The 15,347-nt window shown below is 37.1% G+C and overlaps 1 protein-coding gene across 2 annotated transcripts in view; it reads left to right on the plus strand.

The window, feature by feature from the left end:
- The window catches only part of LOC127880860 (protein crumbs-like), a 101,544-nt gene that overhangs the window by 45,775 nt on the left and 40,422 nt on the right, over positions 1-15,347 (plus strand). For both annotated transcript variants that reach the window (XM_052428314.1, XM_052428315.1), the window contains exons 10-15: positions 2,946-3,071; positions 5,596-5,785; positions 8,423-8,543; positions 9,056-9,266; positions 12,171-13,208; positions 13,912-14,614. In XM_052428314.1, coding sequence (XP_052284274.1) covers positions 2,946-3,071; positions 5,596-5,785; positions 8,423-8,543; positions 9,056-9,266; positions 12,171-13,208; positions 13,912-14,614 — 2,389 coding nt within the window. The remainder of the gene's footprint in view (positions 1-2,945; positions 3,072-5,595; positions 5,786-8,422; positions 8,544-9,055; positions 9,267-12,170; positions 13,209-13,911; positions 14,615-15,347) is intronic.

The following is a 15,347-nucleotide window of genomic DNA, read 5'->3' on the forward strand; positions in this document are numbered from 1 at the left end:
TCCCTTGGAGATACTTTATGCACATGCATTAGATATGTCGTCCCTAGGAGATACTTTATGCACATGCATTAGATATGTCGTCCCTTGGAGATACTTTATGCACATGCATTAGATATGTCGTCCCTTGGAGATACTTTATGCACATGCATTAGATATGTCGTCCCTAGGAGATACTTTATGCACATGCATTAGATATGTCGTCCCTTGGAGATACTTTATGCACATGCATTAGATATGTCGTCCCTAGGAGATACTTTATGCACATGCATTAGATATGTCGTCCCTTGGTGATACTTTATGCACATGCATTAGATATGTCGTCCCTAGGAGATACTTTATGCACATGCATTAGATATGTCGTCCCTAGGAGATACTTTATGCACTTGCATTAGATATGTCGTCCCTAGGAGATACTTTATGCACATGCATTAGATATGTCGTCCCTTGGAGATACTTTATGCACATGCATTAGATATGTCGTCCCTAGGAGATACTTTATGTACATGCATTAGATATGTCGTCCCTAGGAGATACTTTATGCACATGCATTAGATATGTCGTCCCTTGGAGATACTTTATGCACATGCATTAGATATGTCGTCCCTTGGAGATACTTTATGCACATGCATTAGATATGTCGTCCCTTGGAGATACTTTATGCACATGCATTAGATATGTTGTCCCTTGGAGATACTTTATGCATATGCATTAGATATGTCGTCCCTTGGAGATACTTTATGCACATGCATTAGATATGTCGTCCTTTGGAGATACTTTATGCACATGCATTAGATATGTCGTCCCTTGGAGATACTTTATGCACATGCATTAGATATGTCGTCCCTAGGAGATACTTTATGCACATGCATTAGATATGTCGTCCCTTGGAGATACTTTATGCACATGCATTAGATATGTCGTCCCTAGGAGATACTTTATGCACATGCATTAGATATGTCGTCCCTTGGTGATACTTTATGCACATGCATTAGATATGTCGTCCCTAGGAGATACTTTATGCACATGCATTAGATATGTCGTCCCTAGGAGATACTTTATGCACATGCATTAGATATGTCGTCCCTAGGAGATACTTTATGCACATGCATTAGATATGTCGTCCTTTGGAGATACTTTATGCACATGCATTAGATATGTCGTCCCTTGGAGATACTTTATGCACATGCATTAGATATGTCGTCCCTAGGAGATACTTTATGCACATGCATTAGATATGTCGTCCCTTGGAGTTACTTTATGCACATGCATTAGATATGTCGTCCCTTGGAGATACTTTATGCACATGCATTAGATATGTCTTCCCTTGGAGATACTTTATGCACATGCATTAGATATGTCGTCCCTTGGTGATACTTTATGCACATGCATTAGATATGTCGTCCCTTGGTGATACTTTATGCACATGCATTAGATATGTCGTCCCTTGGAGATACTTTATGCACATGCATTAGATATGTCGTCCCTTGGAGATACTTTATGCACATGCATTAGATATGTCGTCCCTAGGAGATACTTTATGCATATGCATTAGATATGTCGTCCTTTGGAGATACTTTATGCACATGCATTAGATATGTCGTCCCTTGGAGATACTTTATGCACATGCATTAGATATGTCGTCCCTAGGAGATACTTTATGCACATGCATTAGATATGTCGTCCCTTGGAGATACTTTATGCACATGCATTAGATATGTCGTCCCTTGGAGATACTTTATGCACATGCATTAGATATGTCGTCCCTTGGAGATACTTTATGCACATGCATTAGATATGTCGTCCCTTGGAGATACTTTATGCACATGCATTAGATATGTCGTCCTTTGGAGATACTTTATGCACATGCATTAGATATGTCGTCCCTAGGAGATACTTTATGCACATGCATTAGATATGTCGTCCCTAGGAGATACTTTATGCACATGCATTAGATATGTCGTCCCTTGGAGATACTTTATGCACATGCATTAGATATGTCGTCCCTAGGAGATACTTTATGCACATGCATTAGATATGTCGTCCCTTGGAGATACTTTATGCACATGCATTAGATATGTCGTCCCTTGGAGATACTTTATGCACATGCATTAGATATGTCGTCCCTAGGAGATACTTTATGCACATGCATTAGATATGTCGTCCCTTGGAGATACTTTATGCACATGCTTTAGATATGTCGTCCCTTGGAGATACTTTATGCACATGCATTAGATATGTCGTCCCTTGGAGATACTTTATGCACATGCATTAGATATGTCGTCCCTTGGTGATACTTTATGCACATGCATTAGATATGTCGTCCCTTGGAGATACTTTATGCACATGCATTAGATATGTCGTCCCTTGGTGATACTTTATGCACATGCATTAGATATGTCGTCCCTTGGAGATACTTTATGCACATGCATTAGATATGTCGTCCCTAGGAGATACTTTATGCACATGCATTAGGCCCCATTATCCCAGAGCAAGGCTCAAGTGCTCATTAATGTTTTACCTTTACAAAGTTCGATAATAATTCACATCCCTTCTGTGATTGTGGAGTTATTGCCCTTGATTTAGTAAAATTTACTAATTTTTGCCATTTGCATTCCTTGATGTGTAATAGCTTTTAAACAGGCATATCTCAAATTTGGTAAAAATTTGGTTTCCGTATGAATCAAGTTTGTGTGTGCATGCATAAATGCTGTTATTTGATAGAAAATCTTAAATAATAATAATTTTTTTATTTTGTGAGAAAACAGATGTACATGAATATCGTAGAGAGCATCTATAAATGAAAAAAAATCACAATTACAATCAGCTTAAATGTCCTGGTAACTCGTGCCTTTGAATTATTGGAAATTTTAGCACAACAATTTGCAAAGAAGACATTTTGATAAAATATTGGTTTTAGCAATTTAAAAGTATTCTGTTATTTTCAGGAAAGAACTGTGAGATTAAGGTCAGCCATTGTAACTTCCTAGAGGATCCTCCCGCCTGTAAAAATGGAGGAAGGTGCAGTGCAGATGAAAACAAATATTACTGCGAATGTGCTTATGGTTTTAAAGGTAAGGTTTTCATTTTAAACACTGTCTGACCACAGAATGAACTGTCCTAAGCTAAATCGACACTTCCTGATAGACTGGATTTTTATCAGAAAAATCTCCTTTATATGAAAAATTTCATATAAGCTGAAAGTGTCATCCCTGATTAGATGAGGATTTTGCACATTTTTGCATTTAAACCCTGTTTTCCTAGATCGAGGCTCATATATCAAATAACAATAAAATTTCAATGTTTTGAGCAATGCCATTGGTCTGTATTTTAAGTTGAGACAATGTTTCCAAGCATTTACTAATTATTATGTGTAAATCACTGATCATGTTGAACAAAAAGCATGATCAAAACCTTTGTGATTAGTGTTACTATTCATTTCATGTTCTGAAGGTTCTTATGTAATATTCTGTCAATATTTTAATTTAATAAACACTTAAGAATTACTTTTTTATCGAAGATGATTGTATTATTTCATATTTTAACTGTATTTTTAAAGGGATCTTTTCATGTTTTGGTAAATTGACAAAATTGAAAAAAGTTGTTTCAGATACGCAAATTTACGTTTTAGTTATGACATTTGTGAGGAAACAGTAATACATGTACTGAACATTGACCATGGTCTAATATAGCCATTATATGCATCTTTTGACAATTTAAAAACCTGAAAATTATAAAGCGTTGCAACGCGAAACGATTGAATAATTTGAAGAGTTCTGTTGCTGTCGTTTAATTTTGTGAAACTACGAAGATTGCTTATATAAAGTATAAAATACTTCTCTTGTACATACTTGGCAGAATGGCCAACGGTCTAATTGGTTTTTACTCCAGGACTCCGGGGATCACTGGTTCGAGCCCTGCTGCGGGCTACTTTTTTTTCCTTTTTTTAATTTTATTCTTGATTTTTTACTGGAGCTTTTTAGATCCAATGTTTACATAAATCAATATAAAGCATTTAATGACATACATGTACTTCAAAACATGCCAAAATCTGTGAAAAGGCCCCTTTAAACTGCTTTCATGCACTTCCTGATTTATTGAGATTTTTTTTATCTCGCCTGAGCACAACGTGCTCATGGTGAGCTTTTGTATAGCTTTTTGTCCATCGTCCGTTGTGCTGTGCAACATTTGCCTTGTTAACTCTCTAGAGACCACATTTATTGTCCAATCTTCAAGAAATTTGGTCAGAAGATTGGTTTCAATGATATCTTGGATGAGTTCGAAAATGGTTACATTTGCTTGAAAAACTTGGCTGCCAAGGGGAGGGGAATTTTTCCATATATGGCTATATATGGCTATAGTAAAATCTTGTTAACACTCTAGAGGCCACAGTTATTGTCTGATCTTCATAAAACTTGGTCAGAAGATTCATCCCAATAATATCTTGGACGAGTTCGAAAATGATGCCAGTTGGTTGAAAAACATGGCCGAAAACCATGTTAACACTCTTGAGGCCACATTTATTTTCCGATCTTCATAAAACTTGCTCAGAAGATTTGTCCCACTGATATCTTGGATGAGATCCAAAATGGTAACCTTTGCTTGAAAAACATGGCTGCCAAGGGGCGGGGCATTTTTCCTTATATGGCTATATATGGCTATAGTAAAATATTGTTAACACTCTTAAGGCCACATTTATTGTCCAATCTTCATGAAATTTGGTCAGAAGATTCATCCCAATAATATCTTAGACGAGTTTGAAAATGATGCCGGTTGGTTGAAAAACATGGCCGCCAGGGGGCGGGCATTTTTCCTTATATGGCTATAGTAAAACCTTGTTAACACTCTAGAGGCCACATTTATTGTCCAATCTTGATGAAATATGGTCAGAAGATTTGTCTTAATGATATCTTGGATGAGTTTGAAAATGGTTATGTTTGCTTGAAAAAAAATGGCTTCCAAGGGGTGGGCGGGGCATTTTTCCTTATATGGCCATAGTAAAATCTTGTTAACACTCTAGAGGCTACATTTACTGTCCGATCTTCATGAAACTTGGTCAAAAGATTCATCCCAATAATATCTTAGAAGAGATAAAAAATGATGCCGGTTGGTTGAAAAACGGGGCTGCCAGGGGGCGGGACATTTTTCCTTATATGGCTATAGTAAAACCTTGTTAACACTCTAGAGGCCACATTTATTTTCCGATCTTCGTGAAACTTGGTCAGCTTTAGATTTGTCCCAATAATATCTTGTTATCTCAGTTGAGCGACTTTAGGCCTTTCAGGCCCTCTTGTTTAAATCAAGCATCCAGTTTTGTAGTAAAGTCAATTTAAATTATGCAATTATGCATCCAAGTGCCCATTTTTCTTATAATTTGTCAAAATTATTTAATTTAAAAGGAAAAATAGCGTAGAATTAATTGTTGAAAAACACAGTTTATTCCAATGTTTATGTCATTATCCAACTTCACATATTACAGACTGTTACAGACCCTATTTTCCCTATGCAGTGTTGTGAAATGTTATGAAATCAAATGAAAGGTTGCCATGGTGTAATGGAAATTAAAACTAATGTAAGGATGGTTCCCACCATTGGCAGGCAACCGGTGTGAGGAGATCAACTACTGTGAGCCGAGTCCCTGCCAGTACAACAGTACCTGCACGGACGGCACGGGCGACTACACCTGCACCTGTATCCCAGGTACAATGGGCAGAAACTGCAGCATTAACATCGACGAGTGTGCATCAAGTCCTTGTGGGGCTGGACAGTGTATCGACTATATTAACAGGTGGGTGTAGTGCGCCGTAGTGCAGGAACCATTTTAGAAATGTTTTGCGCTCTGGGGAAATGGGGCTTAATGCATTTGTGTTAAGTGTTGTCCCAGATTAGCCTGTGCTGTCTGTGGAAGTCTCTTTTAGTTAAGGTGGAAAGTGTTTTCCCTTATAAGCCTGTGCAGACTGCACAGGCTAAGCATGGACAACACTGAACACATGCATTAAGCCCCAATTTCCATGGGCAAGGTTCATGTTAGTATTAAGTGGTGGTTGGACACTTGGTAATCAGGTTTGGTGAAAGGGCTTATCAGAGCAGCATGGTTGAACAAATGTTGTAAGGCAAAATGTATATGTAAATACTCTGAGAAAAATGTTTTTTTTTATCTGATGTGTGTTTTAAAAACTTATAAAATAAGTTTGAAATCATTTGAAATTAGTTATTATGGGCCACTTGCATAATCTGCAAACTACAAAATATATTTTTTTCTAATTTTAGTAAAAAAGATCCATGGTTTTAACTGTTTTTCTTGTTCATTATTTTCAAAGTGAACATACAACCATAAGATAAGATTGTCTTTTGATGTGTTGGCTTTAGTATCACCAATTGCAGGTAACTTGCATGTTCATCATGTTTTAAATCCTTAATCTACAATATTGTAATGCCAAATTAAATGAGACTATATCTGTTGCCTAGATAGAAATCTGCCAATGACCCCATGAGTTTCATATCTTGTTTAGTTTTCGTTATGAAGCTTATATTCCCCTCCATACATATTGTATTGTTTGTTATCCTCTTAAATATGTTAGTTCCTTTTTATAATAGAATTCCTTTCACAGTTTGTTCAACTTGTTTGATATATATGATATATTACAGGTATTGCTATAACAGAGGTGGATAAAATCCATACATACAATTACACACAGACACATACATACATATGACAATGTTATGATAGAAACAAAAGTTTGGACGTATTATCATCATATTTTTATGCCCCCGGATCGAATGCTCAGGGGTATATTGTTTTTGGCCTGTCTGTCTGTCTGTCTGTCATTCTGTCTGTCTGTCTGAATGTCATCAAAACTTTAACCTTGGTTAAAGTTTTGTGATAACTTTTGCAATATTGAAGATAGCAACTCGATACTTGGCATGCATGTGTATCTCATGGAGCTGCACATTTTGAGTGGTGAAAGGTCAAGGTCATCCTTCAAGGTCAAAGGTTAAATATATGGCTTCAAAGCGGTGCAATAGGGGGCATTGTGTTTCTGACAAATACATCTCTTGTTTTATCATAAATTATCAACATCATCAACAGTTTTTTCATCATTGTCATCATTATCATCTGCAGTATTTCATTATTGTACTAATTCTTTTCTTCTTCATTTAATTATTATTATAAAATTATCATAATCATGTTCATTATAATCAATTGTAATACTCATCAACATCATTTCAATAATCCTCATCATCATCAGAGTTGCCATTGCCTGTATAAACAACCTTTTTTGGTTGCAAGGTTGGAAGGAAATTAGAAAATGTTTTTCATGAATATTGATGCCCCTGTTTATGTCAATGCAGCACTTATAATTTACCCTCACACTGGGAAAACTGGGCCTATAACATATGTGTAAAGTGTCATCCCAGATTAGCATGTGCAGTTTTCACAGGCTAATCAGGGATGACACTTTCACCAAAAGACTAATCAGGGATGACACTTTACCCTATAACTGGATTTACATCAGGAAGAGACTTTCTTAAAACTAAAAATTCCATAAAAAGGGAAATTGGAATCCCTGATTAGCCGGTGTGGACCACAACACTTGGCGCACATGCATTGAGCCACCTTTCCCATTGAAAAGCCCAATTATGTTTTGTTCAAGATTTTGGCCTGAAATTAATCCCTAAAGACTTACTTTCCAAAGTTTCCATACATTTTGTCCCTTAATAGAATGTTTTCCTGATTATTGGTATAGCCTTGACACACTTAACCCTTTGCATGCTGGGAAATTTGTCGTCTGCTAAAATGTCGTCTGCTGAATTTCTAAAATTAGAATTTTCTTCAATTTTTTTTTCAAAGAATACTATCAGAATAGCAAACAGTTTGGATCCAGATGAGACGCCACATTTTGTGGCGTTTCATTTGGATCCAAACTTTTAGCAAAGGCCTTCAAAATTCGGTTCCAGCACTGAAAGAGTTAATGTAACTTTAAACTATTTGAAAGACAAAAGCAGCAAACAATGATTTTTCTCACTTGAAGTTAGCTCAATATGTTACGGAACTTATATTGGACATGTGTAAATATTACTCAATATGAAGCTAGCAGTTTTAACACTGAATTTATTTCACTATGTGTTACAACTATAGAAAACACTATTTTGTGTGTTTCATAAAACTTTGCAGTAACTTTGCAGTGCTATTCTTTAAAAATATGACAATATTCAGATTATGAACATATGACTCATGCTGTACGAAAATGGGGCTTTATGCATGTGCGTAAAGTGTTGTCGCAGATTAGCCTATTCAGCCCACACAGGCTTTTATTGGAAGCACTTTATGCACATGCTTTAATCACCATTTTTCCACAGTAGGGCTCAATTTTATAATAAAGATATGAAAGATATTTACTGTGTTTTTCTCTGTTTCATCTAGGTTTGACTGTAACTGCACAGACTCTGGTTTCAATGGTACATTCTGTCAGAACAACATTGACGACTGTGTCCTGAATGATCATCCCTGTCGTAACGGAGCAACATGTGTGGATGGAATAAAGGTATCGAGAATTTTGCTTAGTTAACCAGGTCGGCTAGCTCAATTGGTAGATCCTTTGGCTCATATTTACTGCAAACTGCACAGGCTAATCAGGGACTAATCATGACGCTTATACATTAAACCCTGTTTACCCAGAACAAACTAGATTGACCAAATGCCACTGGCCTATCAGGGATTGAATGCACCAAATATGGGTCTATATATCAGCCACAAATAAAAGCACTTGGCAAGATTATCCAATGAATTTTCTTGAATTCCTTGAACAAAAATCTCCATACAAACAGAAAAGCAGCACTTATTCTATTTTTGCTCTTAAATTACTTGTGATTCTTATCTGAAAGTGTTAAAACATGTCAAGTTGTATATTTGATAGTATCTATCGACACATACTGTCAACAAGTACATCAAGTGCTTATACCATTTGCTTTCTTAATATTTATCAATACTAACGAGCCAAGAAAAAAAATGCATAAAAATCAGGAAATTAATTTACTCTTCATGGATCTATTGTAGAACTACACCTGCCAGTGTCACCCTGGTTACGAAGGCCGGAACTGTGAGGTGGACTTAAACGAGTGTGCCGCCACGCCGTGCTATTTTAACTCGCCATGCTACCAGAAATCTAACCAGTCCCTGTACGGCCTCAATTTCACAGGGTTTGGCGCCAATTTTTCGTATGCGTCTGCTGCTGGCTTCGTCTGCCACTGTGTGCCCGGGTCTAGAGGTGAGGGAGCCGCAGTTTTGTTTGATGCTTTCCTATAAAATTCTATTGTTTAACAATGTGAAATATGTGTATTTGGAATGCAATGTGTTAAACCCATGACAATTGGTTGTGAGTTGGGTAGTTGAAATCTTTTAAATATTTAACCCTCTCCTTGCTAGAGAGTCTAGCGGTGAAGGACTGGTAGTTTTGTTTAACCATGTACCTCTCAGATCTAGAGAGTCTAGCGGTGAAGGACTGGTAGTTTTGTTTAACCATGTACCTCTCAGATCTAGAGAGTCTAGGGGTGAAGGACTGGTAGTTTTGTTTAACCATGTACCTCTCAGATACACATTTTTACCTGTTTGCAGTCTCTTAGAAAATCAAACTATTTTAAAGACTTAATATATTCAAGTTTTAAAGGCTTCGTTTTTAAAACAAATATACTGATGGGCAGCAAACAACATAAGACCTGAACACACTGCGAGTTACTATCAGGTAGTTCTGGTTTTATGCTGCTTGCATGTAGCCATTGTCACTTTGTTTCTGAGTGGAAAAGAGTTCATGTTTTGCTGTGAAATACTGAATGCTATTGGTACAATACAATTTGATAGTTTTTTCTGGCAAAATGTGTGTACTTGAAATGCAGTATGTTCAACCTGTTTACAATTGGTTATGAGTGGGGTAGTTTAAATCTTGCAAAGGATGATTCCCTCTCATTTTTGCATATTGCATAGTAAACTGATTGTTATATATAGTTTTCTAGTGATCAACTGTGCAAAATTAAATTTCAAAATACTGGTTTGCAGTATTCTGTTTTAATTGAAAAAATGTAAAAGTATAGCTTTATGACATTACTTAGGGTCAACCTAATTGCTTTATGACATTACTTAGGGTCAACCCGATTGCTTTATGACATTACTTAGGGTCAACCCGATTGCTTTATGGCATTATTTAGGGTCAACCCAATTGCTTTATGACATTACTTATGGTCAACTCAATTGCTTTATGACATTACTAAGGGTCAACCCAATTGCTTTATGACATTATTAAGGGTCAACTCACTTGCTTTATGACCTTATATAGGGTCAACCCAATTGCTTTATGACATTACGTTGGGTCAACCCAATAGCTTTATGATATTACATAGGGTCAACTCACTTACTTTCTGACATTTCTTAGTGTCAACCCAATAGCTTTATGGTATTACTTAGGGTCAACCGAATAGCTTTATGACATACCTTATGGTCAACCCAATTGCTTTCTGACATTACTTAGGGTCAATCCAATTGCTTTATGACATTACTAAGGGTCAACCCAATTGCTTTATGACATGACTTTGGGTCAACCCAATTGCTTTATGCCATTACTAAGGGTCAACCCAATTGCTTTATGATATTACTAAGGGTCAACTCACTTGCTTTATGATATTACTAAGGGTCAACCCAATTGCTTTATGACATTACTAAGGGTCAACCCAATTGCTTTATGATATTACTTAGGGTCAACTGAATAGCTTTATGACATTACTTACGGTCAACCCAATAGCTTTATGACATTACTAAGGATCAACCCAATTGCTTTATGACATTACTAAGGGTCAACCCAATTGCTTTATGACATTACTTTGGGTCAACCCAATTGCTTCTTGACATAACTAAGGTTCAACCCAATTGCTTTATGATATTACTAAGGGTCAACCCAATTGCTTTATGATATTACTAAGGGTCATTCCAACTGCTTTATGATATTACTAAGGGTCAACTCACTTGCTTTATGATATTACTAAGGGTCAACCCAATTGCTTTATGACATTACTAAGGGTCAACCCAATAGCTTTATGATATTACATAGGGTCAACTCACTTACTTTCTGACATTTCTTAGTGTCAACCCAATAGCTTTATGGTATTACTTAGGGTCAACCGAATAGCTTTATGACATACCTTATGGTCAACCCAATTGCTTTCTGACATTACTTAGGGTCAATCCAATTGCTTTATGACATTACTAAGGGTCAACCCAATTGCTTTATGACATGACTTTGGGTCAACCCAATTGCTTTATGCCATTACTAAGGGTCAACCCAATTGCTTTATGATATTACTAAGGGTCAACTCACTTGCTTTATGATATTACTAAGGGTCAACCCAATTGCTTTATGACATTACTAAGGGTCAACCCAATTGCTTTATGATATTACTTAGGGTCAGCTGAATAGCTTTATGACATTACTTATGGTCAACCCAATAGCTTTATGACATTACTAAGGATCAACCCAATTGCTTTATGACATTACTAAGGGTCAACCCAATTGCTTTATGACATTACTTTGGGTCAACCCAATTGCTTCTTGACATAACTAAGGTTCAACCCAATTGCTTTATGATATTACTAAGGGTCAACCCAATTTCTTTATGATATTACTAAGGGTCATTCCAACTGCTTTATGATATTACTAAGGGTCAACTCACTTGCTTTATGATATTACTAAGGGTCAACCCAATTGCTTTATGATATTACTAAGGGTCAACTCACTTGCTTTATGATATTACTAAGGGTCAACCCAATTGCTTTATGACATTACTAAGGGTCAACCCAATTGCTTTATGATATTACTTAGGGTCAACCCAATTGCTTTTTGACATTACTTAGGGTCAACCCAATTGCTTTATGACATTACTAAGGGTCAACCCAATTGCTTTATGACATTTCTAAGTGTCAACCTAATTTCTTTGTGACATTACTAAGGATCAACCCGATTGCTTTCTGACATTACTTTGGGTCAACTCACTTGCTTTATGACATTACTTAGGGCAATCCTTTTGCTTTCTGAGATAATGTAGGGTCAACCTTATTGCTTTCTAAGATAATTTAGGGTCCACCAAATTTCTTACCGACGTTACTTATGGTCAACCTAATTTTTCAGGCTTGGACTGTTCAGAAAACATCAATGACTGCATGCCAGCTGATCTGTGTCGAAATGGTACTTGTCAAGATGAATTAAACAATTACACATGCAACTGTTTCCGGGGTTACGAGGGGTTTAATTGCGAGACAGAAATAAATGAGTGCGCTCGTTATAAACCATGCCAATATGGGTCAACTTGTGTAGACAAAATCGGAGATTACAATTGCAATTGTGCTGCTAAGTATATGGATAAGGTTTACGCTGGCAAGAATTGCAGTGTGGAGTTGACGTCGTGTTATAACAACCTCTGCTATTCAAATTCAACCTGTGTGCCTCGCTTGGTGAATGAGACAGCAAACTTGCAGGACTTCACATGTATTTGTCCAGTGGGGATGACTGGCAGGTACTGCAACATTACGACCGTTATGTCCCTTGATACTGGGTCATACATAACAATGGTGATTAATAAAACATCTCAGATAAAGCTTCAGTTTCGTACCACACTGCAGAATGCACTGCTGATCGCTGTAAAATCGCAAGACACTTCAGGATACTGGGCAAAGCTGGAGCTTAAGATGGGCGCAATAGTTCTCACCTACGCCACAAATGTGAACACGATGAATAACGTTTCTATTGACGATGTATTCAACAACGCTCAATGGCAATCTGTTGACATTGCTTTCTCTGAAAACGGCAGTATTAAACTGGTTGCAATTGGCGGGAAATTCTGTGTGACACCATCCTGTACTCGCCAGCCAAACGCCAGGGGGCTGAACTCTCTCTCATATGCATTTGTTGGAGGTTCACCGAGCCAGACTATAGACTTTGTGCCATTTGTGGGTTGCATGCAGGATATCATGATTGTGGAAACTGGCACAAAGCTGGCTGTTGGACTTCCTTCCACAGATCGAAACTTGAGCAATGTCGTTGAGGGGTGTACCAGAAGACAGCAGTGTTTTGCAAACACATGTAACATGCATGGAGTCTGTAACGACCTCTGGAATCGGTTTAGATGCAATTGCAGAAGGCCTTATCTTGGAACTGTCTGCAATGATAGTAAGCATATTCATGTTTTTCTGGAAGTATACATTTAACCATTGAGGTTTTCTGCAAGTATTTATTTGTTCGTCAATAAGCATAAGTCTGTTGATATAATCAAACAGGTCTAAATTAAAATATACAATCTAGCTAAAAGTAATAGGTTTAAACTAAACTATGCAATCAAGCTAAACAAATAGTTAAAACTTAACTATGCAATGATGCTAAAATGAATTGGTTTTAGCTTAAGTATTTATTTATCCTGCTATAAATTTTCATATATCTTTTTACAATAATCACTGCATAGTTGCATAGAAACTACTGAAGCTGGTGAAGAAAACATTATGTCTGTTATGTATAAATGGGTCTGCTAGATATTTTTTTTGAAAACAGGTATTGCAAAATATTGTTTGAGCATTGTTCAGGAAAAATGGGGCTTAATGCATGTGCATTAAGTGTTGTCCCAGATAAGCCTGTGCAGTCCACAAAGGCTAATTTTAGACAACACTTTTGGAGTTAACAAGATTTTCTCTGAGAGGAGACTTCCACTGAATGAAAAATACGATAAAAGCTGAAAAGGTCGCCCCTGATTAGCCTGTGCAGACTTCACAGGCTAGTCTGGGAAGACACTATGTACATGCATTTAAACCCCATTTCCCGGAGGGTGGATGATATCAATTATTCAGTATCCTTAATTGTCTGGTATGTTGTTGTTTTTCAGGCTATATTGCTGCCACATACAGGAAAGGAGACACAATGGATAGCTCTGCATCCTTCTCACTGTCTAATGACATTCAAAATGATCTGAAAAACGTTTTCGATATTTCGTTCTTAGTGCGCACTCGTGAGACTTTAGGATTAATTCTTTTCTTCGGCAATTATATGGGCAACAATTCGGATACATATGTCACCTTAGAGATCAACAATGGGTACTTAGCAACGCAAATACGTATGTGCAACTTGTCAGACTACATTCAGTCTATGGAAAACAGATATGCAGATGGTGAACAGCATTTGGTGCAACTTCTGAAAAATACCAACAGTTTCAGTTTGTACATTAATAATGCCCATCAGAATATGGTGATGACAGTGAACCCCTGCAATTTTAGTGGCAATAATGTATTCTTTGGTGGAAAACGTCCACCTCCAAATCAGTTAATGGGCCGCAGAAGACGTCAAACTGCCAACATTCCAGATTTATTCTCCCTTCCCACGTTTAAAGGCACTATACAAGATGTGCAGATAGGCAATTATTCTCTACAGTTTTATCCGTTGGATGATCCAACCCTGAGTCCCCTGCGTGCAATCAACATGACGGAAAGTGTGGGGCTTCAACAAGGGGAAGTAACCGACGATGTGTGTAACATGACCTCTCCCTGTCAGAACAATGCAACCTGTGATAATGTGTTCTTCAACGACTTCAGGTACTTATCAGTCTTTGCCTCGCTGTAGAAAAACTGTGCTAAATGCGTGAGCCTTAAGTGTTTTCCCAGATTAGCACAGGCTATAATCAGATATGACACTTTTTTATTAGACTGGATAAGACAACAGCAAGAACAGGCTAATCTGGGACCTTACTTCAAGCATATGCATAAGTCCTGTTTTCCAGAAAAAAGCTAAGTGTCACTAATGGTTCATATTAAGGAAACTGTTGTTTAGTTCCGCTAATTAACATGAGGTACACATACATTTGAGCTTAAGCCTAAGAACTTGAGTTTTGTGCAGTCATTAAAACTTAAGATACCTCAAATTATCAAGTTAGTGGATATTCATGTGATGAATTGCCAAATACCGTCTTTATCCTAATAAACGCGCCCGGGCGCGATGCGAATCACAAAGGGGGCGCGTTTATTTAACCCCCCTTTAGGTATTATATGAACTGACACGTAAAATATGTTTATTTTATTTGCGAAAAGTACCAAGTTCATTGAGCAATCGTAAACATATCACAATTAATTTTACCAGAAAACTGCACCTCATTATCATTCTGTTTCTGCCTCGGCATCGATCCGCCGAATCATGCCGCGTCTTGACACGCGGCGATTCGCCGAGGATAAATATGTACAAATTTTGATTGTATACTATAACAAATGTTAAATAAATTTCAAATTAACGAATAAAAGAATTTCAAATTAAGGAATGTAAGAAACAGATACA

Source organism: Dreissena polymorpha, chromosome 5, assembly GCF_020536995.1.
Source record: "Dreissena polymorpha isolate Duluth1 chromosome 5, UMN_Dpol_1.0, whole genome shotgun sequence".
NCBI classification, from domain to species: domain Eukaryota; kingdom Metazoa; phylum Mollusca; class Bivalvia; order Myida; family Dreissenidae; genus Dreissena; species Dreissena polymorpha.